The sequence below is a fragment of the Chaetodon auriga genome, chromosome 21, assembly GCF_051107435.1.
Source record: "Chaetodon auriga isolate fChaAug3 chromosome 21, fChaAug3.hap1, whole genome shotgun sequence".
NCBI lineage: Eukaryota > Metazoa > Chordata > Actinopteri > Chaetodontiformes > Chaetodontidae > Chaetodon > Chaetodon auriga.
The window spans coordinates 11,958,226-11,984,503 of NC_135094.1; the positions used below are offsets into that span (position 1 = coordinate 11,958,226).

The 26,278-nt window shown below is 43.0% G+C and overlaps 1 protein-coding gene across 1 annotated transcript in view; it reads right to left on the minus strand.

Annotated features, from left to right (window-relative positions):
* The window catches only part of cntnap2a (contactin associated protein 2a), a 296,814-nt gene that overhangs the window by 3,174 nt on the left and 267,362 nt on the right, over positions 1-26,278 (minus strand). Inside the window, exons 20-24 of the mRNA XM_076761762.1 lie at positions 25,261-25,497; positions 20,688-20,921; positions 19,832-19,965; positions 12,760-12,853; positions 1,373-1,657 (exon numbers count right to left, since the gene is read on the minus strand). Coding sequence (XP_076617877.1) covers positions 1,373-1,657; positions 12,760-12,853; positions 19,832-19,965; positions 20,688-20,921; positions 25,261-25,497 — 984 coding nt within the window. The remainder of the gene's footprint in view (positions 1-1,372; positions 1,658-12,759; positions 12,854-19,831; positions 19,966-20,687; positions 20,922-25,260; positions 25,498-26,278) is intronic.

The window sequence follows — 26,278 nt, forward strand, 5'->3', positions numbered from 1 at the left end:
TAATGTACGGCACTAACAGATACAGGGCTTGGTTTCTTCTATATTGGCTCCAGTATCACTGCGTACATACATCAGATGGTCAACTGGATGGATACACCAGTTCTAAGCCCCCTTAGGGAATGGCAAGTGGAGTTTATTTATTGCATTGCTGTATTGTTTGATGTATTTCATTAAAAACCCACGGCAGGTGTGGAGGTTGATTACATGCCTGTCTGCTATAATTCTCTGTCAACAACAGTCATCTAATTGCTCTGATTGTCCCTGAATGGGTAGAAGCCCAGAGCAAATGAGAGAAGGTGGATCTTCAGTAATAGCTTTTAATTTGTCAATTTTCTCTGTGCACATATAAGCGTACATGTAAAAACATGGATAGAACTGCAGACACGCATCATCAGACCTTACAGCACACAACAACCCGCATGCACACACTCCCACAAACGGCTTCACCCTGGAATGAGCTGTCGGCTATTTCTGCTGCTGACTGCATCATTTTCAGGAAAAGTAAAGAGCATGAGTAAGAAGGAGAAGAGGAGGATGAGAAGAGAAAAGGGGGTGAAAACAGGAGGCGAGAGAAGAGAGGAGAGCAATCAGGCTAATTATAGTGTGTTAGCAGCCTGGATATGCTCAGATATACTGTCTGGAATTCATCACATCTGAAAAGATGAGAAACAAGGGCTTAGTGCAGAGAGGAGAGCGCCAATAAAGCAAAAAACAAACAAACAAACAACAACAACAACAAACAAACCAACCAACAGGAGAACAAGTGAAAAAAAAAAAAACTAATTAAAAAAAATCAATGAGAAGACAGACAGTGATCACTGTAAGTGAGCGACTGAGGGAGGGCTGGATGAATTATAGATAAGATCCATTTATAGAAAGTCTAAGGCAGAATAAATACTTATCCTTTCTGTGGAAGGATGGCAGCGAGCTGACTGTGAGTTTGGACCTGGAGTCCAGGTCGATGGATTGGATCGATCTCCAATAGCTCAACATGCCCAGAGGGACAGTTGGCAAGAAGCCTGAGGAAAACGGCTGCATCCACACTCTGATATACTGCACACCGGTGTGGAACGCAACATTACACACAAGAGTGGTGCACTGTGTGTGTGTGTGTGTGTGTGTGTGTGTGTGTGTGTGTGTGTGTGCGTGGACATGTCAGCATACATGTTCCAGATAGAGGAAGAGTTAGAGTATGTCAGTGTGGAGGGGATCAACTTCTGAGTTTGCATGTGCAGATGTGGACCTTTAATCGTGCCAACTTGAGCTGATTCAGAACAGAAACACATCTCGTTTGCAAATGTCAGACGTGTGCTGTCACTGTAGGGAGTTAATGCTCATTACTAAATGAGTTCTAATTTGCAGTAATCCTCACCTGTGTTGTCCAGATGCCAAGGATCTGTTGCTGCAGACATTGGTGGGATAGTCAGAGGTGATGCCCCACAGTTGGACTCCAGCAGCTTGCCCTGGTAAGACACTGGCGAGGCGGCTGCGGGTTGTCTGTCTGGCTGAGCAGCTGTCGGCGTGGCCTGGACCCCTGCAGCGACTCTCAGTGCAGACTTGAGGGGGGCGACTCCGTTGAACTGCACCCGCGACAGACACCCGACGAAGCCTGGGGTGTTGTAACGCTCGATGAGGACTGGGTCTATGTGTCCGGTTTCTGTGCGGAGACACAGAGTTGGAGAGAAGCTGGGATCACTGGAGTGTTTTAATGTACTCAGCTTGTTATTGTTTAAGGAGAAACCAGCGCAATGTGATGTTAACTGATGTGGAACCATGCCCGTACATTTAATTGCTATTGAGAGAGTGTGGGGAGGCAGAGAGAGCGCAAGGAGAAACCAGAGATCTCAAGCACTGACCGCAGCAGTTTTTAAAGAGGAAGCATCAGCACTGATTATCCAAAGCACACACACACAGACACACAACACGCATCCTCTGAATGCTCAAAATCCAATGTGCACTCTTAGCGAGCACACACAAACTGAGCTTGCACTCCAACTCTACTAGACACAAGTGTGAATATGAATCTCGACAAGTGAGGAGGGAAGAAAGTGAAGAGAGACGAGGAGGCGGCTGGAGGGAGCAGAGGAGGAGGAGCGTACACTGACATTGACCTCTTCAGTCAAATTACAGGCTGAATAATGAATTAACAGCCCCTCTGCTCTCACAGTCCATCTCTTTCTCTCAATTCATCCGCCTTTTCACAAGATGCCTCAGTAGCAAAGAATGTGGATTTTATGTGCTTCTAAAGCAGAGAGCACTATGGCACACAGAGAGGGAGACAAGGTATTCGCTCCGTGTTTGATAGACTCAAAACATGCTGCTCGTGCTACTCACTGAGGCTGTCACAATCCCATGAAAAGTCTCTGTGTGTGCACAAGTCCTCACAAGGTTTCATTTATTTTCTACTTTGCGCCCTGACCAAACATCCTGGTCATGTTTGTCATGCTCAAACTCAGACTGATGCTCCTCCTGTTCATCTCCTGGACGTGACATATTTCTAAAACTAACACAAAGTGACAGAAACAGGCTTATATGGGCTGTTTGTAGGTTACACACAGCATAATTCCCACTGTTGGCAACTAAAGATTTTTACTGACAGTGATTTGGAGCTGAAAAGTGTTGAGTGGAGAGCTGTTGTCCTCTCAGGGCTGATTTCGCTCAGGGGCATTCATTAAAAATGATAGAAAAGTGTTAAATCCGCTCACAATCATTTAGTGTATGGAAACATTGCTCGTCTAATGTCACATTAATCACCCTGAAAGCTGCTTGGTGCTGTTTTTAATCACTAAAACGCTTCCTTACTCTTTTGAGCAAATAGTCAAAAGATGATTCTTGTTGGCTGTTCTCACACCAGGCGCACAAACACACACATACACACACATACAGACATGTGCTGCAGCGAACAAGATGATAAAAAAAAAAAATCCCTCCAACACCTCCAGCTTGGTAAAGACATTAACACTGCCTAAAAACGAACATCCTCAGACACGCTCCACTCCAGCACAGACCTGGACCGATGTCAAAACAGGATTCAACTGTCTTCAGCACTTTCTGCAGAGCGGCAAAATATCTTAGCCCTTCACATGAACCCTGGTTCTGTGTGTATGTGTGTGTGTGTGTGTGGACAGAGCTAGGTTTTAATTTTTACATGCATGGCTACTCTGTTGCTACACGACTCTGCCACACCCAGTTGGAACTGCTGTTTGGATGATCCTGCAGCAAAATACGAACAAGGCATGACTAACTAGAGTACTGCTCTTGCTCTCTCTCTCGCTCTCTCTCTGTGTGTGTGTGTGTGTGTGTGTGTGTGTGGGTGCGTGTGTGTGTTTATTTAATGAATCATGTTATCTTAGATGATGAGGTTCTGAGCATCTGGACAAGGCTTATAATGTAATTCGCTCACTTTATTCCATTTTGATGGGTCCAATACAAGTGTGTGTATATAAGTGTGTGTGTGTGTGTGTGTGTTTGTACACTATTGATTGTGCTTCCAGGAATAGAGCTCAGCGCTATCTGAGTCTTCTATGCATTCATCATCTGCCCAGACCTCCCTCAGACACTTGCATTGTGTGTATATACTGTGTGCGAGTGTGTGTGTTGAGACCTGGCTCTGCAGGTTGAGTTTCACACATCACATTTACATACAGACTCAGGACGAGGTACTCATGCAGTCCATATGCATATATACGTGTGTGCTCAAACTGAACTGTAGCTCAGCATTAGCAAGTCTGATGAGGCAGCCCATTTCTGCAGGAATAAGACGATCTGCAATCAGTCACTTCCCACCTTGAAAATGGTGTGTATGAATTTGCATGTGCGTGGGGGTGGGCAGAATAGGTGGCGAGACAGACGCGCGCAGAAACGGTGGGGAAAGAAGCGCCTCACAGTGTTACAGTAAGGACAGTGAGCAGAATACTGATGACAACAGTCTTGTGGATAGAGGATATGAATATGAATACAAGTCCTCTCTCTCTCCTGTTTGCCTGAACATGTGTTGATCACTGCAGAGGCCTGTTTGTGAATACTAATAGGCTCTGTGTTGGGAGTAGAACTAGCTGCTTTGCATACAATGCTGCTGAGGAGCAAAGAGCCAGCAAATCTCCTTTCTTTATAATGTTTTAGGGCCAGTGAAGGAGTGTTCCTTAGAAAGCACCATGTTTCCAGTTAAAATAACACAATGCTACCCATGAATGGCTTTAATATGAACTGAGGGCTGGGTTGTCGCTGATAAGAGGCCTCAATAGCTTTAATGGCATCAATCCATTTAGAGCAATCCAATGTATTTGTCCGGCAAAAAATACTACCTTTGTGAAGTTTTGGTGTTGATTCGGCTCAATGAAATCTTCCATGCACACTGGAAGAAAGGAAGTAACACAATCAGCTCAGACCACCTTCTTTTTTCGGCTGTTTCCCGTTAATGGTTGCCACAGGAAATCGCCACAGCTGGCAAACCGGGCCCCACCCGGCCCGGCATGAAAATCAGATTTTGTGATCCACATATTTGATTTGGGATTTGGCACAGGCTTTTCATGGTGGATACCCTCCCTGACGCAACCCTTCCTGGAACAGACTGGGGGTTCAGCGTGTTGCCCAAGGAGACGTCGACACGTGGACAGGAGGAAGTGGGGGGCGAACCACCAACCCTGTGATCAGCAGACGACCATGCTCATATGAATAGCAATCAAATAGAAGACAGATTTGACATCTTTTAAGAATATTTTTGTCCACCACGAGCACTTAACACCGCACAAGTAAAATATGAACATTAACCAGAGCCAGTCACCACACACTGATCCTCAGGCTTGTAATCCCCCACTTTGTTTGCCCTGGTGGCTTCTAAAAAGGCTTTCCAGACTGATCAATAAAACATTTGCAGATACACACGCAAACCAACAGCTCTCCACACACTAATCATGATTAGAAAAGAGCTAATCCATTTGGCTTGAGACTGCAATAATGAAATGTACCATCACATATGATTACAACTAAGTCCTACAATGGTGTTGTACCATGTACCATATGTGACTGCTCACACATCCAACTCTAGAAAACACACACACACACACACACACACACACACACGCGCGCACACACACACGCGCACACACACGCGCGCACACACACACACACACACACACACACACACACTGTTAAAACTGAGACAAGGTCAGCATGTTGATCAGAGGTTTGCACCCTGTGATGGTGCGTCACCACGGTGGCCAGTGACATCACATGAATAATTCAAAAGGTGAGGCTGTGAAGAGAGGGCTGCAGTGAGGAGAATGGGTTGTTGTGTGTTTTGGGGTGGGGATTAGGGGGGTGCCATGAAGGGGAGAAAATAATGGAGTTGGATGAAAAAAGAAGGGAGGATGGAGAGAGAACTACAGAACTAGCGGAGAGACAGGGTGTGGCTGCCTCTCCAAAAAAGGCTGGTGGTGAGGGGGAAAGGTGAGAGATGAAGGACAAAAGACAGAGGAGAGCGTCTCTGGTGTGTGTGTGTGTGTCTGAAAAAAAGAGGAGTGGGAAAGAAACGGGGTGACAAGAAGGGTGCTGAAATGGAGGGGCAGGGGAGAGGAGATCAAACACAGTTGCCATGGCAACAAATGGAAGCTGATGTAGGGGGAGAGAGAGGAAAAGACGGGCGTGTGGAGGGGGTGTTAATGGAAGTATGGCGTATTCGAGGCACATCAAAAGAATATTAATGTCAATCCATCCACCGCACCCTTTGTAATACAAAAACAGATGTGATAATATACACATGCAGCACACATGAACCCAGGCTGAAGCACCACAGAGGAGGACAGACTGAGAGAGAAGAGATAAGATACTCTCAGTGCTTTGTGCTGTACATCCTCTTCAAATGGATTAATGCATATTGTTAAAAAAATGACATCCGTTAAATAATTTCCTGTTGAACGCTTTTTCCTTGTATAAATATCTTCTATACTTTTTTTGTGTTTTGTATTTTTTATTCTCTTCTACGTCTCCTTTTTTATTCCTGCAACTATTGCTGCCGTCTCTAACACCCTAACTTCCCCAACATGGATTAATAAAGTTACGTCTTATCTTATCTATCTTATCTTATGTCCAGTGCAAAGTTTGATAATAAGGCTAAGAATTACAAATTGACCACAACTTTTCTTCCTCGATAAATTCTGGTCTTTATGCGCTTCAGAGTTTGGTTGTAAGTGCAGTGATTTTATCTAAACTGTCACAAGAGCACCACAGAGATGAACCAAACTGGTATGAGCTGCAGGGAACAGACAGAGAGGAGGTGGAGAGAAATGACAAGAAGGGAGATTAGAGCAGAAGTAGATGTTAGCTTTAGGCGTACAGATCTGATGACATGTGCAAGTACACCTGTGGTTGCAGCATCCTCCCATACTAAACACACACACACACACACGCACACACACAGGTGTATTCATCAACGCCACCTCTAGCTTCCTGCTCAACCAGGCTGTCAGGTAGCACAGACGCCAAGCTAAGAAACACAGACATAACAGAGACGCAGCAACAAACAGGCCGGTAACATAATTAATGTCACACTCTCTGTGACGGCTCGTCTTTCTGTGCGACTCAGACACACACCAGGGTTCTGTGTAATCGCATTAATTCAGGGGGTGGACTACATCTACAATTCAAAGCATCGTAAACTTGGCTCAATCTGTGAGGAAATCATGGAAAAGAAAGGCTGTATTTGCGACGTTTAGGAGCAAATCTAATTTACATTTGCATCAGACACTTTATCACTCAAAGCTTGGCACACTCATGCATGTGCAAGATCACACACAAATGACAACACACAGGTATATTATGCACACACATCCATCCTGCTGTAGTTACCTATGTGGAGTTTGCGTCAGTGTCTGTATACAGTTTGCAAGGCAAACCGGCTTCCTCTCCTCTTCTTCACCTCGATCTTCCTCTTTGCTTTGTGGATCTCTTAACACCGTACCACATTGGCAAGCATCTCTCTCTCTCTCTCTTTCTGTCTCTACCTCGCTCTATCCCTCTTTCTCGCTGCAGTGCAGTCCCACCCCCACTCCGACACAGCAGCTGGAGAAAACCTGGATCCCGGATCCAACTGCCATGGATCGGGACTCACCAGCATAAAGTACAACTAGTGGTAATAGCCAGGGAGGGTGGCATGATGTCATCCTTACACACACACACACACACACGCACACACAAAGTAGTGACCACGAACAGGTCCATCTCGATTTAAAGGCACCCTGAGATTAGAGAGATTATAGAATTAGCATACAGATAAACAAAGCCTGGAGACAGATAAGAGATAAAACTACTCTGTGCTATCAGCCTCATCGAACATCAAGGTTCATCAGCGCGAGTCAGGACATCTACCCAGAGGTCATAACGCAAAAGACATCGAACCAGTGGCTGCCTGGAAGGGAGGATTGAACTTCATCATGGCATGCTTTGGAAAATGGTCAGCACTAAAGTAAAGTAGCTGTGATTTGGACTTAATTAGTTATCAAGAATCAACAGACTCAGCTCTACTATGTATACAGGAGCTGAGTGCTGAGTCCTCAAAAACAGAAAGCCCCCTAAAAAACACCATCAGCAGGACAGCAGCCCAGTGAAATGAGTTATTAATGCATGGATGTTTCTAACTAACCGCCTCCTCAGCATGCAAAGTGGAATCTGCTGAGAGCTGATGAAGAAGGGTGAAATGTCTGAGTTACTGAGACGTTTCATTGGATGGCCATCCTGCTGATCATTTTTTGAATTAAGCACATGAAACAAGCAAAAACCGCAGGTAAGGTCCTTTGACAACCATATGACCATCCACACTATGTACTGTATTTCAAACATGCTCATACATAAACAACTGAAGAGGTCAATTGAGTTCAAAAATGACATACATCACTATTGGAAAGAGTACCTGCAACAGGCCAATATGATGAAGATGGACCTTCATCCTCATGTCGTTATGTTGTAATGTTGTGGAATGGTCGCAGATTGCTGAGGTTTTATGCACCAAACCTAATTGATTAGTGATCATGGGTTAAAATACATATGATACTATTATGGACGTGACATGAACTTACTATGTTTTGTAACTTAAATTAGGTCAACGTTGACTTGTAGTTTTACAAGGGACACGAACAGTCACCCAACCCTAAACCTAAACCTAACCCATCCAACAATAAATGTAAATATGACTCTTGATCAAGCAGTGACTGCAAAATGAACCCAATGCCTAAGTGCCTAAAACTGCAGTTCCTTGAATGGACACTTGAGGCAGGATCTAGGATAGGCAGCTCTATCAGTGCATAAAACGCCTATCCAGATGTACACTGATGACGTTCATTGTTCCAAAGATTCCGCTAGCACAGGTAAATGGTTGAGAGCAATGGTTGTAGAAATCTTCACTTCTCTTCATGTATTTCTGTGTATGCCTATATGAATGTGTAAGGTCTTGCAGTTTAGTTATCAATACTTATACGTATGCATATCTGAAATGAAAGAAAAAGCCCAATTTCAAAATATAAGCACATGAAGAAACACAAACCTGAGAAAAGAGCTCTGAGTACAAAGCCAGACATTACGCATCAAAGTTTCTCAGAATAAAGCCATTACACCTTGAAAGCCTGTGTAAAATAACTGGCAGCACCCACAGGGAGCGATGTGTTAAATGTGTGAGGACAGAGTTAACAGAACTAGAGAGGCTGGGGGAATAAAAAAAAATAGATGAGAGAAATGAGAATTACAGTGTGGTACTGATGTACATGTCCTTTACAAGCACCCTCAGGGCTACAATCATCTGTCTCTAATAGCACTGTCACGGTGTCACTATTTCTCTTGCTCTCTCTCTCTGCCTTTGGCTCTGAATCTATCCCTTTGGACACACTCACATACATCCCACGTACACACACACACACACACACACATAAGCACTCTCACAGACAGATTTGTGGCACTGAGGCTGGGTTGGGAGCGTGCTTGCTGCTCTGTGCTTGCTGCTCTTGCTAACGTATGACTCATCTCCCCTCGTCTATTCCACCAGAAAGCAGAGATCTCGGGAGGACAGACCCATACGCAATACATCAACCCACCCGTCCACCAACACACACACATGGATGCATGATGGAAGGAAAGACATGCACACTAACCCTAACCATCCTAACCCTACATGCACATATGTTAAGCACTGATGTACAGTAAGTATGCAGGTACCTTCACGTACTGCATACCATCACATTAAACACCAGGCTGCAGCAGGTACACTTGCATATGCTGCAGCTTTTGCTGAAGCATCCCCACGTTTCAGGATCAATACCACTTAAGCACAATTACCCTTGGCAGCAAACAGAGCAGATCTCATGAGCCTAAACCTGAGATATCCACACCAAAAAGTCAACATTATACAAACACAATCAAATAGACATTAAATGTCTAAACAAATTTTGTTTTGCTCTCACAGACCAGAGTGACATCGCACCATTGTAGATGCTATTTTTATATACAGGACTGAAACACACAGACTGAATATGAGGCTATATCAGCTTTAGGGTGACAGTACTTGGGCAGCACTGGGCAGCAACTAACAAGGACTTTCATTATTTCACTAATCTGATTGTTTTCTCAGTTGATAGATGAGTTGTTATGGTCTGTAACATGCAAAAAGAAATTGCCAGACACAATTTCGGTGACCTAAAGTCCAACAGTCTAAAAAAACAAAAGGTGTTTATCTTACAGAAAAAAGCAGCACATGATTACATTGGAAAAAAATGGCTTAAAGTAATTGATTGGTTATCAAAGTAGTTGATTATTTTTCTGTCGTTTGACTAATGGACTAATCATTTCAGCTCTATTACTAAACATTCTTAGGATATGCAGCCTGATATCTTGTATCTGCAGCACAGTATTAACTGTCAGACAGGTACTGAGCTTGAAATTTCAAAACAAATTCACAGAAAAGTAAAACTGTACATGTTGAGGAGTAAGATACCAGTCAGTCCCATGACTGCCAGTATAGATCTGTATCAATGGAAGTTTTATAAAGAAACCTTACTGGCAATTTTAAGTCCTGGCGACGTCATGATTAGGAAACATTTTTGCCAATTTTCCATTAGCATATTGGTTTTTAAACAGACGTTTGCATTGGAGCAGACAGTACAGGAGTACAGGATACATGAAGTTTTGTATTTGTTCCCATTCATCATCAGTGAATTTCAAGTTCACGGAGCTTGAGGAAAATGTCTGAGGGAGACTTGGGAGGACATTTGGGAAAATAAGGGAACTGCTTCGGAACGCATGTGAGCGCGGCCAAATTAGTTGCAAATGATGAAAATATCCCACTACTGTTCACTGGTTGTTTATGGTATTTATGTGCTTTGTGGCCCACAGGCAAAATGTCAGATCAGTTACTGAATGGGTGAATAATTGTTTATTGGATACTGGGGCTCATCAGGAGCAGACGTAACTAGACAAGAACCACGTACATAGTTGTTATTTAAGGAATTAGTTTATACTAAACAGCCTACATCTTTAAATTTTCATGATGATTTTGGTAAAAATGTTTCTTTGTATCTCTCGTATCTTTAATGTTTACCTTGCTTTATTTCTACCATCTTTATTCCAGACAACTTATCCCATCCCACAATCAGCCGACTGCGAGGAGACGGAGGAGACGTCGCTGTGATCAGTTTGTGTGTGTGTGTGTGTGTGTGTGTGTGTGTGTGTGTGTGTGTGTGTTTGTGTGTGCTGCACCAAACACAGAGTCTCTGTCTCCCAGAAATAGAGAATCTGATAGCTGTTTGACAGCCTCTCTTGTCTCTGTGGCCCCAACACAGAAGTGGAACAGATCTGATGAGATGTGCAAAATCAAATGCCTGCTTGTTCTGTTTCCTCTCTGCCTTTGTTTTTCTTAACACAATATTCCCGTCCTCCTTCTGGTTTCCTCTTTCTTTTGGCATCCAATTACCTTATTTTTCCCTTGCTCTGTCTGGATCTGTTATTCTGTTATGATGTGTACCACAGTGTTAGACACTTGAGTCTATTGATGAATTAAGCTTGAGGCTGCATGTGAAGAGATGGCTGCACAAGTTGGGGCTGTTTCATCATGCGAGGTGACTTTGTCCTGCGTGTCCTTAAAGCATCTGTGCTGTGTTAGTAAGTTGGGTAAAGATGGATGGCTGTGTTTCGCGTGTGTTTGTTCATGTGTGTGCGTGCATGCTGTTGTATATTCCCAGGGGTTCTGGTGGTGCTTGCAGCAGTCGATAGTTCTGGCTGGTAAGTGAAGTCAGCCATTACTTCAACCCCACTGACTTTCTTGGCACTCGAGGTAGAGGACAAAAGAGATGAGGGGAAAATAGAGCAAGCTGCAGCAAGAATGAGATATGATCCTCTATCAGAGGTAAACTATGAGTGATTAAAGAAGCTAATAAAACCAACCAAAATCAGGACATAAACTACAGCTACTACTGTCCAAATAAGGTTAAACTAACTGGCCAGTGATTAGGATAATTAGTGTAATTTAAGCCTGGTGTTTGGACTGTTAAGACCAATGGTCTCAGTAAATCCAGTGGGAAAAAAATAAACTAATGCAGCAGATCATGAGAGACATTTTAATCAGCTTCAGTGCCAGTGTTTCCTATAAGTAATGTAGTTGTGGCTCACTAATCTAAATAGCTACATCAAAAAGAAAAAGGTTGGGGATCCTTTTTCTTTTTAAAATTTTTATTGATTTTTTTTGTCTTTGCCTTTATTTGATGCAGCTGGAGAGGGGGAAGAGAAGGGGTGCGCTCTAACAAGTAAACTATCAGGGACAGGGTCTGACAGTTATCTAAGCTGATCAAGCGCTGAAGGAATCCTGGGCAGTCGGCTAGGTGCTAAGCAATAAAATAACAAGGTCATTTGAATTAGAAAGTTTCCATCCTAACACAGCATTGGCCAGATTTCATAACCTTATTGGCCACAAATGTGCATTCACACCCGTATAAGACGGGATGCAGATGAACTGCAAATGCAGTTCAGATCAGGTACTGCACCAATATGCCTCTACGGTCCTCTGGCAGCCTCTAGTGGACATAATGAGTAACTACAGCTTCTTTTCTAAAGAGACTCAATAGATAGGCCCATGGAGGGATTTTGTTTATGTGCATTTGGATTGTAATTAATTCATCTTCCAGTCTCGATTTGCCTTCATAGCTCATTAATGTTAATCCATGTATACATCTGTTTTTTTTAAAAAAACATTTGTAAATGAGATGGTTTCTCAAAAGGGGCTTAACTTCGCATGAAATTACAGATATAGAACAGTATAACAAGTAGATACACAGCATAAACAGCGAAATATACACTAAGAACTTAAACATAACAACAGCAGACTACAAAAACTGCAACACTGTGCTCACATTTCAAGTCCAGGCTTTTACTTTTGGACAGGACCGATGTCAGCTGACTGTTGGTGTGTGATCATCCTTGTCTCACTTAAACCAAGTGCATAAACTGGAAATCAAGTCGGCGATTACAGCAAGGTCAACACCACAATTTTATTATTATTTTACATAGACTTTGTAACATCCTGAAAATCACATATTTTGCAGACCTATTAGCATTAATCACACCTATATACTAATTAACAATAAATATGATTAGGAGGCAGATTAGAAACCTGAGCTCCTTAACACTCTAAAAAACACAGAAACAAGTAGTTTGAACCATGAAGAGGTGGTTAAAGTTCCCACAGTGTGAAAATGGTTAAAAAAAAATGAACGAGCTGCTACTCACCAAAGACTTTTCCCAAGAAAAGCGTCTTGACCAGGTTGAACTGTGTGTCTGAGGCTTCTGGGAGGGTGTAGCTGACTGGAGGGTAATGATCCAACTGAAACAGTGGGAGAGGGAGCGAGAGATACTATATCAGTATCTGCATTTTAAAGAGAGTCTGGATCTAAAACCACTGACCACAGCCTTTTAAAAAGACCCACCCTAATACCTGCATCAGCACATTAAACACAGTGCACAAGATGATGATGAGGAAGAGTCGATAATTAGCTGCTGACAGGTGCTGTGGAGCTGTAACATGCAATCAAAAGATCAATGGCGCCCTCTTGTGGGTTCAAGATGTCAGGGAAACTCCAAATTGCTCAGTACCTAGTTAATAAACCTTCATATTATTCCCATGAATTACGAAAAGAGACAGAAACTAGGACTAAAAAACAAGTATGCTATCAAATATTAACTGACGTCTGTTCCTTATTCACTTTTCTTCAAGGCTAAAGACATTTTGGCATTTGAGTGATACATGTTCCGAACAAAAAAAAAAAAAAAAAAAAAGCAAAAACCTTGACCCACTTTGCATCCAGATGGTTGAAGAGGCATGGGAAAACTCTACGAACAATAAAAAGAAGATCTGAGTTGTAAAAATGCCTTCCAGCCAGAAAATGTATAATTACCCTCCAAAAATCCACCTGTGTTACATCTTTTATCATTTTTCTCAGATCCAGAGGCAGAAGAAAAACCTATGAAAATCCTTACATCGAGTGGTCTCTACCAAGACCTGATCAAAATACCAGTGTGGACACATCTGTCCTATGCAGCAGACATATGAGAACTGCTCCAGTACTACAATACTGTACTCTCATCCCAAATGATTAAACAAAACCTCGTATTTGGAAAGCTGTTAATTAAGTTTCTCCTTTTTGTTTAGTCAAGCTAGTCACGCCTGAGCGCCAAGTGAAATGCAATCTTCCATAATGACCCCGCAAACAAACAGCTCTTCACCAGGACTACAGATAAATGAGCACACATTAGTTAACAATATGCAATCTCTAAAGTGCGCGGCGGGTTCAAAGCTTCACCCCAGAACTTAAAAAAGAGAGAACAAGCAGCGCGTTTACAAAGACCGGCGTCGGTGGAGATGTGAGAGCAGAGAGGGTGATGGAGGGAGGGAATACACGACTTTAATATCCCTGCAACATAATTAACTTGTTATTGCTGTTTCACTGAAGTTTCTAATTAGCTTGAAGGCTGCAGCCGGTGCTATTGACGAGAATCATTTCAACCCCACAAATTGGTTTCGGTGTGTTCCAGAAATAAAAGATCTTCCTGCGTCCCTTCTCTCGGCTCACAGGAGAACTGTATCTCCGCATACACCGGCCTGCAGAATGCATGCCGACGGCACAAGACAAGGAGAGGGGAGGTTGATTGAAAACAATGACTTCTGTTACTGCGCGTTTTACAGGAAATTTGTTCCATTGATGTGCAGAATAGCTGTCGTGGCCTTTTTGCTGAAAGCTGAGCTGGACTGTCACTGAGGGGTTGAGATTTATGTGTGTGTGCATGTGTGTGTGCATGCCTGGTTGCTCGTCTACAGGTTTGAATCAGTAGAGTCCCCCCCATGTGCAAAAATCTCTCTACCGCCTAACCTTCCAGAAGATTTTCCTGTTTCTCACCACACGTGTTTCGTTACTCCATTTTTGGGGACATTATATAGACTTACATTCATTTCCTGCAGACTTACCATAACCATAACCACTTCTTGCCCTTAACCCAAGGCTTCACCCTAAAATGTCATGGTTAACATTATGGGGACCTGCATTTAGTCCCCACAAATACGGCGGGTCCCCATAATGTGAGTAATACATGGGCACACAGACACACAAACACACACAGAGTGAGAGAGAGAGAGAGAGAGAGAGAGAGAGAGAGAGAGAGAGAGAGAGAGAGAGAGCATATCCTAATTTGATTGTTTCCAAGAGCCTGGTCTCAGTGGAGCATTGTGTGGGTTTTGTTTTCCACGGTGACTGGAGGGTGGGATAATGGGGCACAATTAAATTGCGCTCAGCTTATTTACTTTTATCTGTGAAAACAAATTGGCTGCACCGTCAGGGACGGCCGTCTGAGTCTCAAAACCCCACAAAAAGGTCCACAGAGGAAGACAGCCAGGGAAGAAACCTCATTTTACCAAACTTTGTCAATTACAACCGCAATTATTGAGATCCTTTCCTTTTATGCCGCACCATTTACACTATGCTATTTCCTCCTTTAAGCGCTGTTAGTGCCTCTTAAGTTACATAAAGCTTACATAAGCAAAGTAATCACGGGTTAGACAAAGAGAAAATTAACAATGGGTGAAATCTAGCTCCCTTTGTGCTCAAAAGAATCTAATTTAGTCAATGTGCTGTATATATTCACACTAATTTACGCTGAGAACTTTTTATTTGTGGCAGCTCTGTTTCCTTAATGACATCCGAGGGACCAAAAATAGTCCCATCACAGATTAAATATTGTAGAAACTAAGTGCAAATAAATGCTAATTTCTTTTCGCCTTTTTTTAAAATAGCAAGTTAAACATCATTATCAAGTAAACTACTGAATTTTTGTCCCAGCTAGTGCCAGCCATTCACACCACGAACGCACCACAGCAACAACTATATGTGGAGAGGAAGCAGAGATGAAATGTCTGGTGCCTGAAGTTATTCCTCGCTTTCATCTCTAAGCCCTCGCAGTGTGTGAGAGGTTGAGAGAAAGGGAAAGCCAGAGATGGAGAGATGGGAATTTATTTTGATCTAGCCTTGGTATGCCTTTGACAGCGAGCTGACCAGACGAGACCTCACAGACTGCTTAAAAGCCAAACACTTGCTCCGTGCACTGCACTCGGTATGCCTGCACGTACGTTTCAGCAGGTATTTGTGTGCACATTAAAGTCCACATGCTGAAATAGGCCTCAGGACTAAGAAGGTGATAGATAACCTAAATGCATCAAAGCGGCCTTTGTTATGATATTTTGTGGGTCTACTTTCTTTATGGAGAGACGTGATTTTTCTCTTTCAGCCCCCTCCTCTCTCGTCCTTCTTTTTCGTGCGCTCTCTTTCTCTCGTCTGTGCCTTGTACTCTCGGATTCCAATTACCGCACTTCTACTTGTCTTACCACTTGTTCTCTGTCGGCTCTTTAAACTAAACAGTCGCTGGTCTAAATGCCTTTAAGATTTGGAGCCCTGATAGCAGAGAAGTGAGACCTCTGCAGCCTCAGGTAAACACTCGACTTGCTCTTTTACCCTGGAAATTGAATTTGATCCACTGGCAGGCCTACCAGCATAACTGACTTTTATTACATCTGACTCATATCTCTGCCTCTCACCCATGTTGTTATATCTCAGATGAAAGCAGCTGCAACAAGCCTTCTGATGAGCATGCTGGCCAAATAATAATGTGTCGGTTAAATCTAAAATGCCAATGGCGAGCTGTAAAAAAAAAGAAAAAAAAGCCGTTTTAGGCTTTAATGCAATAACCTGTGATCCAATTTCAAACTGTGTAATAAACAAGTGTACATTTCAGCTCATGGTAATTCAGTCTGAACAATCAAAAGCAGCAAAAGTCGTGCATATTTTGCCTGACTGTAAATGCTGTCGATGGATGACACGTCAAAGAACTTGCTGAATGACTGAGGCTCAATCTAACGGACACATTATAGAAAAGATGTCTTGCAATGACAAACAGCAAACAGCTCCCACTTAGATGTAAATGTAAGTTCAATGTCTGCCCAGCTTTTAGCTCTATTTTAGTCTCCACCAACTCCTGAGGGAAATGTCTCGCTCTTTAGCTGCTAAATGCTCCGCTGTGTCCACTAGCTGGTTGCTAACTCCCTGCCATCTGATGCTGGGCAGGTAGTGTAAAGTGGACTTTTAGAGCTTTTGTGCTTTGCGGACAGCTGACGATTCACGAGTCCTTTCACATACAAGTGGTCATGTTAATATAGAGATAATAATCATAGCTACTTTAGGTTCAGACAGTCAACACCACAATAATCCTGCTGGGAAATGCAAAAATATTCTAATTTCTTTCTTTAACATGGTTTCGTTACCTGTTCTTTATTCCCTCACGGATCATGGAATGCACATCAGGAAAAAAAAAGGTAATTAACATCTTCCCTGTGCGCGCGATGTTTGAGAATTCAATAAGCCGACTGACATTTCCTCTTGGTGCTACCCGCTCACTTCCTAGTCTTGCTAAGTGTTTCTCTTGTTGCCGTCAGCAAAATATGTCCCATTCCTTGCAACTCATTAGTTAGAATGTGAGCCGCAGTCATGGTTCCTGGATACAAGTAAATAAACTATTATGAAAACCCTGGAGGGTATGGGAAGGTATGGGGGGTATGGTGAGATCGGAGGAGAGAAGTGGAGTGGACAGATGAATTGATTTTGTAGTGTAGCAGTGTGAAGCTTTTGTAGCGAGCTGACCTGACAAAATCTCGCTTGTGCGCGCATGTCTGTTGGTATGCATGTCCACATCTGTTTACGCTTGGATATTAAGTGTGTGTTTGTACCTTGAGAAGAGCCCTGAGGCAATAAGGCAACATGAAAAAGTTTTATTCATCAAAGTTATCTTTGTTAGCACACCTTCTGGCTCTACTTCTCATGCCCTATCTACAAATTTCATCTACTTTCTCTCTCTATCCCTCCCCCACAGTTCCCTTGCTGATTTCTGTCTTTTTCCCTAAATCTAAATTAGCACATCATGCCCACCGCTGTTTCTCCTAATTCTCATCATTTAAGGACAAAAAGATTCCAAGGATTGTTATTAAGAGTACAGGCTACGCGCATGGGGAGTGATAAACTGGGGATATGAGCTTGATAGTTGGTATTTCAGTCACACACTGAACACTGGGCTGAACTATCTAGACACAACCAAGCCTTTGATCAACCAGTGCAAGAAGACAGTGCGTGCATGCATGTATGTGTGTGTGTGTGTGTGTGTGTGTGTGTGTGTGTGATGAGGAAGGAGTCGTACAGTTGCTCCAATCACTTGCTATGCCAGTAAAAAGGGATGCGTCATGTTGAAGTGCTCCCACTGGGGTGATCAGCAGCTGCAGGATGTGATTTGCTCAGAAAATGAGGATGATTCCCATTGGATTTTTCACTTTAATTTTCTTGCCTTCTGACTTTTTCCACCGTGTTGTGTATATGTAGGTGATGAGATTCCTGTGTGGTTGGGGGGGGGGGGGGGGTCATGGCTCCATGTACAGATGCAATGCAGTGATTATGGGTTTGCAAGTGCACCGTAATTCATTCCGGCCGACATTTTATTTCACCTCAAATGAAAGCAACAGTGAAGGGTGTTCATTTGGACCTGGAATTATAATAACAGAGGTTGACATCTTGACCGCCGCAGCCAGAATTAGAAAGAGCACTCTAATTAAATATTCACTGCCTATTAGGCATCTTGTGTCCTAAGAATAATGCAAGAGAAGAAATCCAGCCATGCTTTGAAATGAAAGATCTAACTGAGATTCATTTTAGAGTAATGTTCATCCATGTTGATATCTTTCACATGCTATTAATGTCCTTTCTATCCATGTATTCATTAAGACACTGTACAATCAAATTAATACTTAATTTGTTCTCATGTGGTAATATAGTGACTGGTTGCCTTATCTGAACGATGTCTCCCCATTCACATTATACTTGCATGTTTTTTCATTTATTGTTGCAGTTATGTGCTGAAATATTTATGCGTGTGTGTGTGTGTGTGTGTGTGTGTAAGAAAATCATGAATAAGATAGATAAGACCAAACTTCATTGACGCCTGCAGGGAAATAAAGTTCTGTCAGCATAAACACTGCGGTCCACTGAGAGTAAACAGTGCAGAATGTAAGCCAATAGCTGGATTATTAGTAAAAACAAGTTTACACAAAATTATTGACATGGCGCTCTCCATGTTTCAGCAGCTTTGCAGAAGAGGTGAGTGAGTTTCTGATTAATGTCATGCCTCCTTCTGGCCAGTAGGGGGTAGATGGACTCTCCACAAGTGATTCTGTGAATGAGTTTCTCTGGATATAAAGGGATGGCATGCATGAAATGTAAACATGCACATGTATGAAACAGCTGAAGGGCTACAAAAATGCAAATCCTATGAATGTTATGACGTATATGACACTTACGCTGAGAAAGCACATGATGTGCAAACATGGTATTCAAATTACAAATTCTACGTGAGGCCATGCATACAGACACCATGGAGTACATGTTCAATTCAAGAGCTCAAGTCTTGGTTCTCATTTTTGAAAAAGCCTTTTGGTGAACGGCCAGTGCAGCAGCAAATGTATTGTGATCCGAATGCATCAAATAACTACAGCAGCTTTAACAGGTGAGAGAATCTGAGCATTTTAGCCCAGAACAAAGTCTGTAATAGTTTATCTGTATTTTCACCCCATCCTTGACAGCTACTGACTAAGGCTTGGCTGCATTGATCTGTACTAAGCTGTTTAGCTGCAAGAGCACACAAACACCCTCCTCCCGACACACACACACACGCAAAAGCAGATACACACACATAGATATGCAAAAACTCACAAAATGCACAAACACAAGCATGTATAGATACAGCCATGCACGCCCTTACCTGCACACACACACACACACACACACACACACACACACAAATACATGCAGTCACAATCACACAGCAGCCTGCGTGCACTTATACAAACACAGACAGATCGATGCCCTCTCTCTGTTGCTATACTTAGGCTGTCTACTGGAAGTGGATTAACAGTGGCAGAGGACAAGCGGTTTCATCACAGCAGAAGACAGAACAGGACACTGCAATGCAAACCACTGAGCTAACACTGGCTGTGGTTGTGTGATTGCATACTTGTGACTGAGTATGTGTGTGTGTGTGTGCATCTTTAGTATGCATATACCTGGATGGCAATCCCATGCAGTACTTGGTTGCAAGTGGTAAGTGGGATCTTGAAATTGAGACATAAATCTTTCGGGTTCTGAGCATCAACTAAATGTCTAAAGCATGTGTTGGAGAGGGCTCAGATGTGTGTGTATGTGCGTGCGTGCGTGGTCTGTACCTGAATGCTGATGCTTCTGTCGACTCGGGACATGTTAATGCTATGTGGCTGCCCGTTGGCCAGGTTACGCTGATCCACATCTATCGCAAATGGCTCCTTCAGACCTCCAAGGTTGTACCGCACCTGGAGTGAACCTGAAGACACACAGGCCGGTGGTTTGAAACCTGGTCCGGATGTATGAAACCTCACATCTCAGCCCAACAACTCCTTTTCCACTTCTCTACAATGATTTAAGCATGAGCTCTCGGCAGTAAACACCTGAAGAGATGAAATGAATTTTCTAGATATTTCTCAAGCAGTGGCTGCAAAAATATGATCTCTGACAAGTCCATTAGAGGGTTACTACTGGATGACACTTAAGACTGGCCCATTTTTAAATTCATTTTGTTCCCTCTAACCATTTTTTCTGCCAAAAGCATTCTGATTGAACAGAACACTCTAAGGCAAAATGTAGCCTTCTTTCTGAGGTAATGGTGGTGCAGGGGGTGAGGAGTCCCTGAATGATTCAAAGGGGCCACAGCTTGACACAGGATTATCGATATTTACTGTCTCAGATGCCCTGAGTGTGCAGGGGGGCCAAGAACTAGCAACAGCCCTTGGCAGAGTGAATGTTTTGTGGTTCTGTTTTGGTGATAGTGCTGGATTGCTGAACACTAGATGGCACTGTAAAATTTATATGCTATTTTATCAAAGTGCTTCACTGCATGGCTGCTGCCCAGTGGGAGGTCACTGTATGGGGAAGATTGTATTACTTTCCAAACTGCTGCAAGGACAGACTTTAACTGTACTAACAAGCATTACTCCAAGCAGACTTCTCAGTAGTGAGTTACCAAAAAATTAAGTGTGTATATCTTACCATTCTGCCTTAAAACAACAGCCAGATAGTCCTGCGTCTTGGAGCTGACGTACATCAGAATAGCTGGAGCATTGGATGTGCTGAAACTAAAGGCCACTTCCTCCTTTGTTAGATTCACCTCATGTGGTGTCAGCTGGTGTGTCAGGATCTTTGTGTCCCTACTAGCTCCTGCAACCGCTCTGGGCATGAAGTTGTACTTGACCAGCGTTCCTGCCTCAAAGAAACCCCCAACATCTGGGTGAGATGACAGAAGAAATAACAAAGAAATGCATAAACACACAGGCAATGCAAGCAGGTGAACACCCGCAAACACAGCAAGTACTGCTTGTCAGTGTGCTTACACCACAAACAGGAGAATTAACATATTTCATAAAGCTATGCAAATCACAACAGATGCATCTATGCATAAAAAAAGCAAAGAAGAAAGAAAAGACGGAAAGATAGAAAGGTAAAAACAAAGAAGAAAAACACCTTCCATCAGAAAGAAGCCACAGGGGAAGCGCTTAGAAACTCACGCATGCCAAGACACAACAGGGTAGGTATTATATTGCCAGAGAAAAATAAGCACACACATAAATATGGCCGTGTTCATGAGGTGTAGTAAAGTGGGTGTTAAATTGCTGTGCTCCAGCATCTGAAACCAAACAGTGCATTGTTTACCAGTACAACAGACCTAATGGCATATTCCAGCCATTCCGGGGGGCTTATTGATTTTTGTAATCAAGTGTTGAGAAGACGGGATCTTATTTTTTTTTCTATACTTCTGTTATCCTCCTTGTTTGTGTTTATGTGTGTGTGTGTGTGCATGCATGCACAATGTCTGCGTGTCAGTTATAAGGGAGATAAAAGGCACAATGTGCGTGAAATGAAAGAGAGTGGTTAAAGAGAAAGCAGCGAGCCTTGGGTAGTGTGTATGTGTGTGTGTGTGTAAATGCCATGGACTATTTCTTGGCATGTTTGCTTTCCCTCAGTGGCAGCAGTGAAAATATATAACTACACCCAATACGAATGAGGAATACTAAGCGAACACATTTATGCATCTTATTTTAAAGCTTCACTTCACCCATCGTCTCCCACTGGACACAGTACACTAAATACTTCAAGCTACATTACTTAAATTTAATAGAAGGCTTATTACTAGAAAATGAGCAAGTTCTCTGACTGGTATTGGTGTATGGGCAAAATCTCACCTCTACTCAGCAACAACACACTTCTCTACTCTGCCGTGCACTGATAGAGTTTTGAGTGTTGGAAGTCTGGAGAGACCCATTTTACCAATTGTTCTGCGTTAACCAGGCAGAGAGCTTGTGAAGTTTTCAAATAGCCTTCTTCTCACTTCGTTTTCTGATGCCACTGGCTTGTTCACTGTCTGCCAAGATCAGTGCTGCTGGGTATTAACTGAACCAGACTTAAATCAGACAAAACGCAGCATTTCCATCAGAGCGGCATGCTTCATTGAATTCCTTCCATCAGTTAGAAAACAAATGAACAAACCAAGCCCCAATATCTATGAACAAAAGACAACAAAAGCTTGCTTTTTACCGCACAGCAACATTCACATCTTGTGACCCCGTTGTTTATTCAGTCTCTTGTGATCGTAATGTTCAAAAACATCCAAAACAGAGGATACTGCATATTTTCTTTTGCTGTTGTTCCAATTTCACACTTGCAGGTGCTGGATTGAGTTGCTGTTTGTTGCATAAAGTCCTGCTGAAGGTCTTAGTAAAGAAAACTATAGTGAATGACTGTAAATTAGGTTGTACCATTAAAAAAATTAAATGTCTTCAACACTTCAAACTTCCAAAAATGACGGTGTTAGGCTGCCAAATGATCATTTATAACACAGGTATTATTTTGTTTTATCTGTAAATGCATACATGAAGAAATATGTGAGTATTAAGGTATTAGAGTGAGTAATATTCACGCAGTTTAAAATGAGTGGGAAATATCAGATTATGCGAACCTAGCTAACATTTTTTGGTCAATGTTGCACTATTTTTGTCAAATGGAATGAAAATCTTCGAAGTGTACCACACAATTTAAAAGCATATTATCAAGTGTAATTTGTAATGTAAGAGTGTAACTTCGTTAGTGTCAGGTCCGACGTTGTGAGCAACTCCCATACGACTTCTTTTGCTCTTCACTCTAAACTCTAAATCTTACCAAGCTAATGTTAGCTTTGTCAGTTAATTAAGTGTGCTATGCAACAGTTACGACTGGTAGTCTGTGGGTGTAAATTAGTTGTGCAACCTGTTTGAAAATCTCCAGCAAACACAGAAGGCTACTTTCTAACTGGGCTAAATTTAGCACAGGGCTTGTGCAGCTGGCCCCAATCTTGCCATCCTCTTCACTTTAAAAGCTATAGATTCTTACATTTTTATCTTTATTCATACAAACTGGGGCCTTTCTGTAACCTGTCTCAGCCTCCTCTGCCCTGCTGAGAAAAAGAAGAAGAGAGACTCTGACTATCTGCCCAGAGCCTCCGCAGCAACACACACAATTGTCTGGAAGCATAAGAGGGAATGAGAAAACTCAGCTCCAGGGCAAGGACCCTTTATGTGTGTGTGCGTTTCATGTCAGCATGTGAAGAAGTTTTGGAAAGGGAATTTGTGCAAGCATGCAAACCTCTACAGGTATGTACGTACAGTTTTGTGAGTTTGTGTGTGTGTGTCCATGTATAATGTGCACAATTGTGACCCTCAAGGGCAGAAAAGCAGGAGAATGAGAGTGTATAATAATAATACTGTGGAGTCCCCTGAGCAGTGTGTAAATATGGATACAATGGAAATGCACTATGCAATTATGGCGGGCTTCATGCATTTTTCACTGGCTGGGAGAATGGGGGGGGGGATTAAAGGGATGGAGGGGGAGAAATTCGGAAAGAGAAAACAGAAGAGGGCCAACTGGGAGAGGAAAGAGTAAAGGAGAGGGCCAGAGATGAAACCAGAAGTGAGGAAGAAGAGAAAATTTGGAGGGGAAAAGTAAAAAAGGAGGAAGTAGAGGAGAGAGAAAGCCAGAGGAGGGGGGCAAAAAGGGAGCAAAGAGAGGGAGGGAAGAGAGGAGGGGGAAAGGAGAAACCAAAAGGAGAGAGATAAATCAGAAAAGAGGAGGAAGGGCAGATGAAGAGATGAAGGAGGGAGAACAGAATAGGAAAAAGATGAGGAGTAAAGAAGAGAAGAGACAGGGGGAAATGGAACGGGTGAGTCGTAGCTGAAAGGGACGGGAGAGAGAAAGGAGATGAGAGAGGAGAAGAAGAAAGAAGCTACGTGTGTGTAGATTGAGGGAAACACGAGGAAAACAAAAAAAGATGACGACTGGAAGCAAAGATGAGTGAACAGGAAGAAAGGAGGAGACAGGAGAGGAAGAGGAGAGTCATGCACAGAAACAAACAGACACAAGGGTGTGCTCTCCCCCTTTCTTTGCCTCTCTTTTTTTCTGACACACACACACACGCACACGCACACACACCCTCATACAGACAGTAATCTCTATTCTCTAAATCCTGAAATGCCTGATTGGTTATGACAGAATTCAGAGGAGGTCTTCTCGTGTCTTACACTAACATCACCACACACTGTCACCCTCTCCTCTGGCACACACACACGCACGCACGCACACACACGCGTATGCACACACACAAACACACACACTTTGCTTTTCTGTCATCTTGTCACCCCCCTGCCACGAGCACAGGGGAAAAACACTATTCGGCTTTAGGAAACAAATTAATTCACGTGTCGGGGATCAACTCTCTGACTGGGAGCAAGCAGAGAGCCTGTGACAGCACTGCTGCTCTTCTCCCCAGAGCATTTTATGAAAACTTGTTTTGGGAAGTAGAACTTTAATGCTGTATCTAATGAATCCCTGTGAAACAAACATGATGTTTTAGCGATATGTCACAATGCAGGAGCAGAGTTACAGCATGACATTTCTCATCTCTGAACTTCAGAGCTACCCAGCGCTTAGTGAAGTGACTTGCATTTTGTTTCTTAGCTTGATCTCTCAGCTCTGCGTTTGCAGTTTTATCATTCAGCGAGTGTACTCTAAAGTCAGGGAGAATTGGTGGGTAAGCACAATATCACTCTCAATCGATGCCTTTTATCATAAGCCCAAACACTTTGAACACCGACAGCTCCAAACTGAATGGGAAGTGAGGACAATCAGAGCGCAGCAAAACTCACAGTGGGTTGCGAGGCAATGAAGCTCATTGAGACATAACTACTCCAGCAGTAATCCTGCCACCATTAGACTTAAGAGTTACTGTGCCAGTGATAACTTGACTTCACAAAGGTGCCCTTCCTCAAACAAAGGTTTGGATAAAGCCAAAAAAAAAAAAAAGAAATTCAGCTCTCTGCTACTGTTAGATACCTGGGGGAATTGCAAAAAACCCTGCAGTGCTGGCAAAAAGGGAAACAGAATATGACAAAAAGAAAACCTGAATGCCCACACAGGGGGACATAGATTTGTCTTGCAATTGAGGTTTTGAAGATGGAAAGCAGTGTGAGGCATTTATAGTCCCGTGATCTACCTATTAAATAGAGACTGAAACTGTCTTTCCTAAAATGCCTCTCACCTCTGGTGCAGAACGGGCCGTCATAAGCAGTGTCGGTGCAGTCACACAGGTAGCCGTTGTACTTCTCCACGCACTTTCCTCCGTTCCGGCAGTACATCCCAAAACTGGTGCAGTGGCCTTGGCAACCGGGCTTGACCCCAGGCGTGACCTTGGCCCTCTCTTCCAGGTCGAGGGTGATGCCGTTCATCCGTAGGGCTCGGATACAGCCCAGGAATCCCCTCTGCCCCCCTGCGGCACCTGAGGAGTGAGGGAGGGTGGTGTCAGTGGAGCAAGGATGTGTGACATTGGGAGATAGAAGAGGAAAAAATATAAAGAGAAGGAAGGGAGAAAGAATGGAAGCCAGGGTCACAGCAGTCATTTTGAATTCAAGAGGCTGTTTTAATCTCTTTTACAAACGTTAATATCCTCATGCCTGGAGGAAGCCACTGGTGTCACGTTAATCGTTCCGACTGTGACGCCGTTCTTGCAACAACCTTCAACTCGTTTGATTTCTTCCTAATTAAAACAGCCTAATGAACACTGTGTCTTAATGAACATCTCGCACACATGCATGTGGAAATGGACGCATGAAGGCACAGAAACTACATACAACACACACATTTAAAACACACCATATCCGACTGGAAGGAGTCAATATAAGCATTAATGTTTAGCCTTGGGGTGTCAATAGCATTCCTCTAAAGTGCCTCAATCGTCATTCTGGCCTTGCACCATTACAGTCTAACTACCCATTAAGTTGGACAGAGTAGGGGTGTTAAATAGATTAATATGAGCCTAAATGACTATAGCAATAAACACACTCATAAACATACACCCACAGGTATAGATTGAAATGTACACATGCGCACCCACAGAGGACGGTTACACCGTATGGATAAACACACTGGTATGGGCGCACGCACAAGCACACTATCATTAACAAGAGCCAAGGGGCATTTTAGTTATGAAAACCTCTCAATTGCATCCTTTGGATTACAGAGAAGGGCCCATTCAAGAAGACACGCTAAGGAGATTTGAA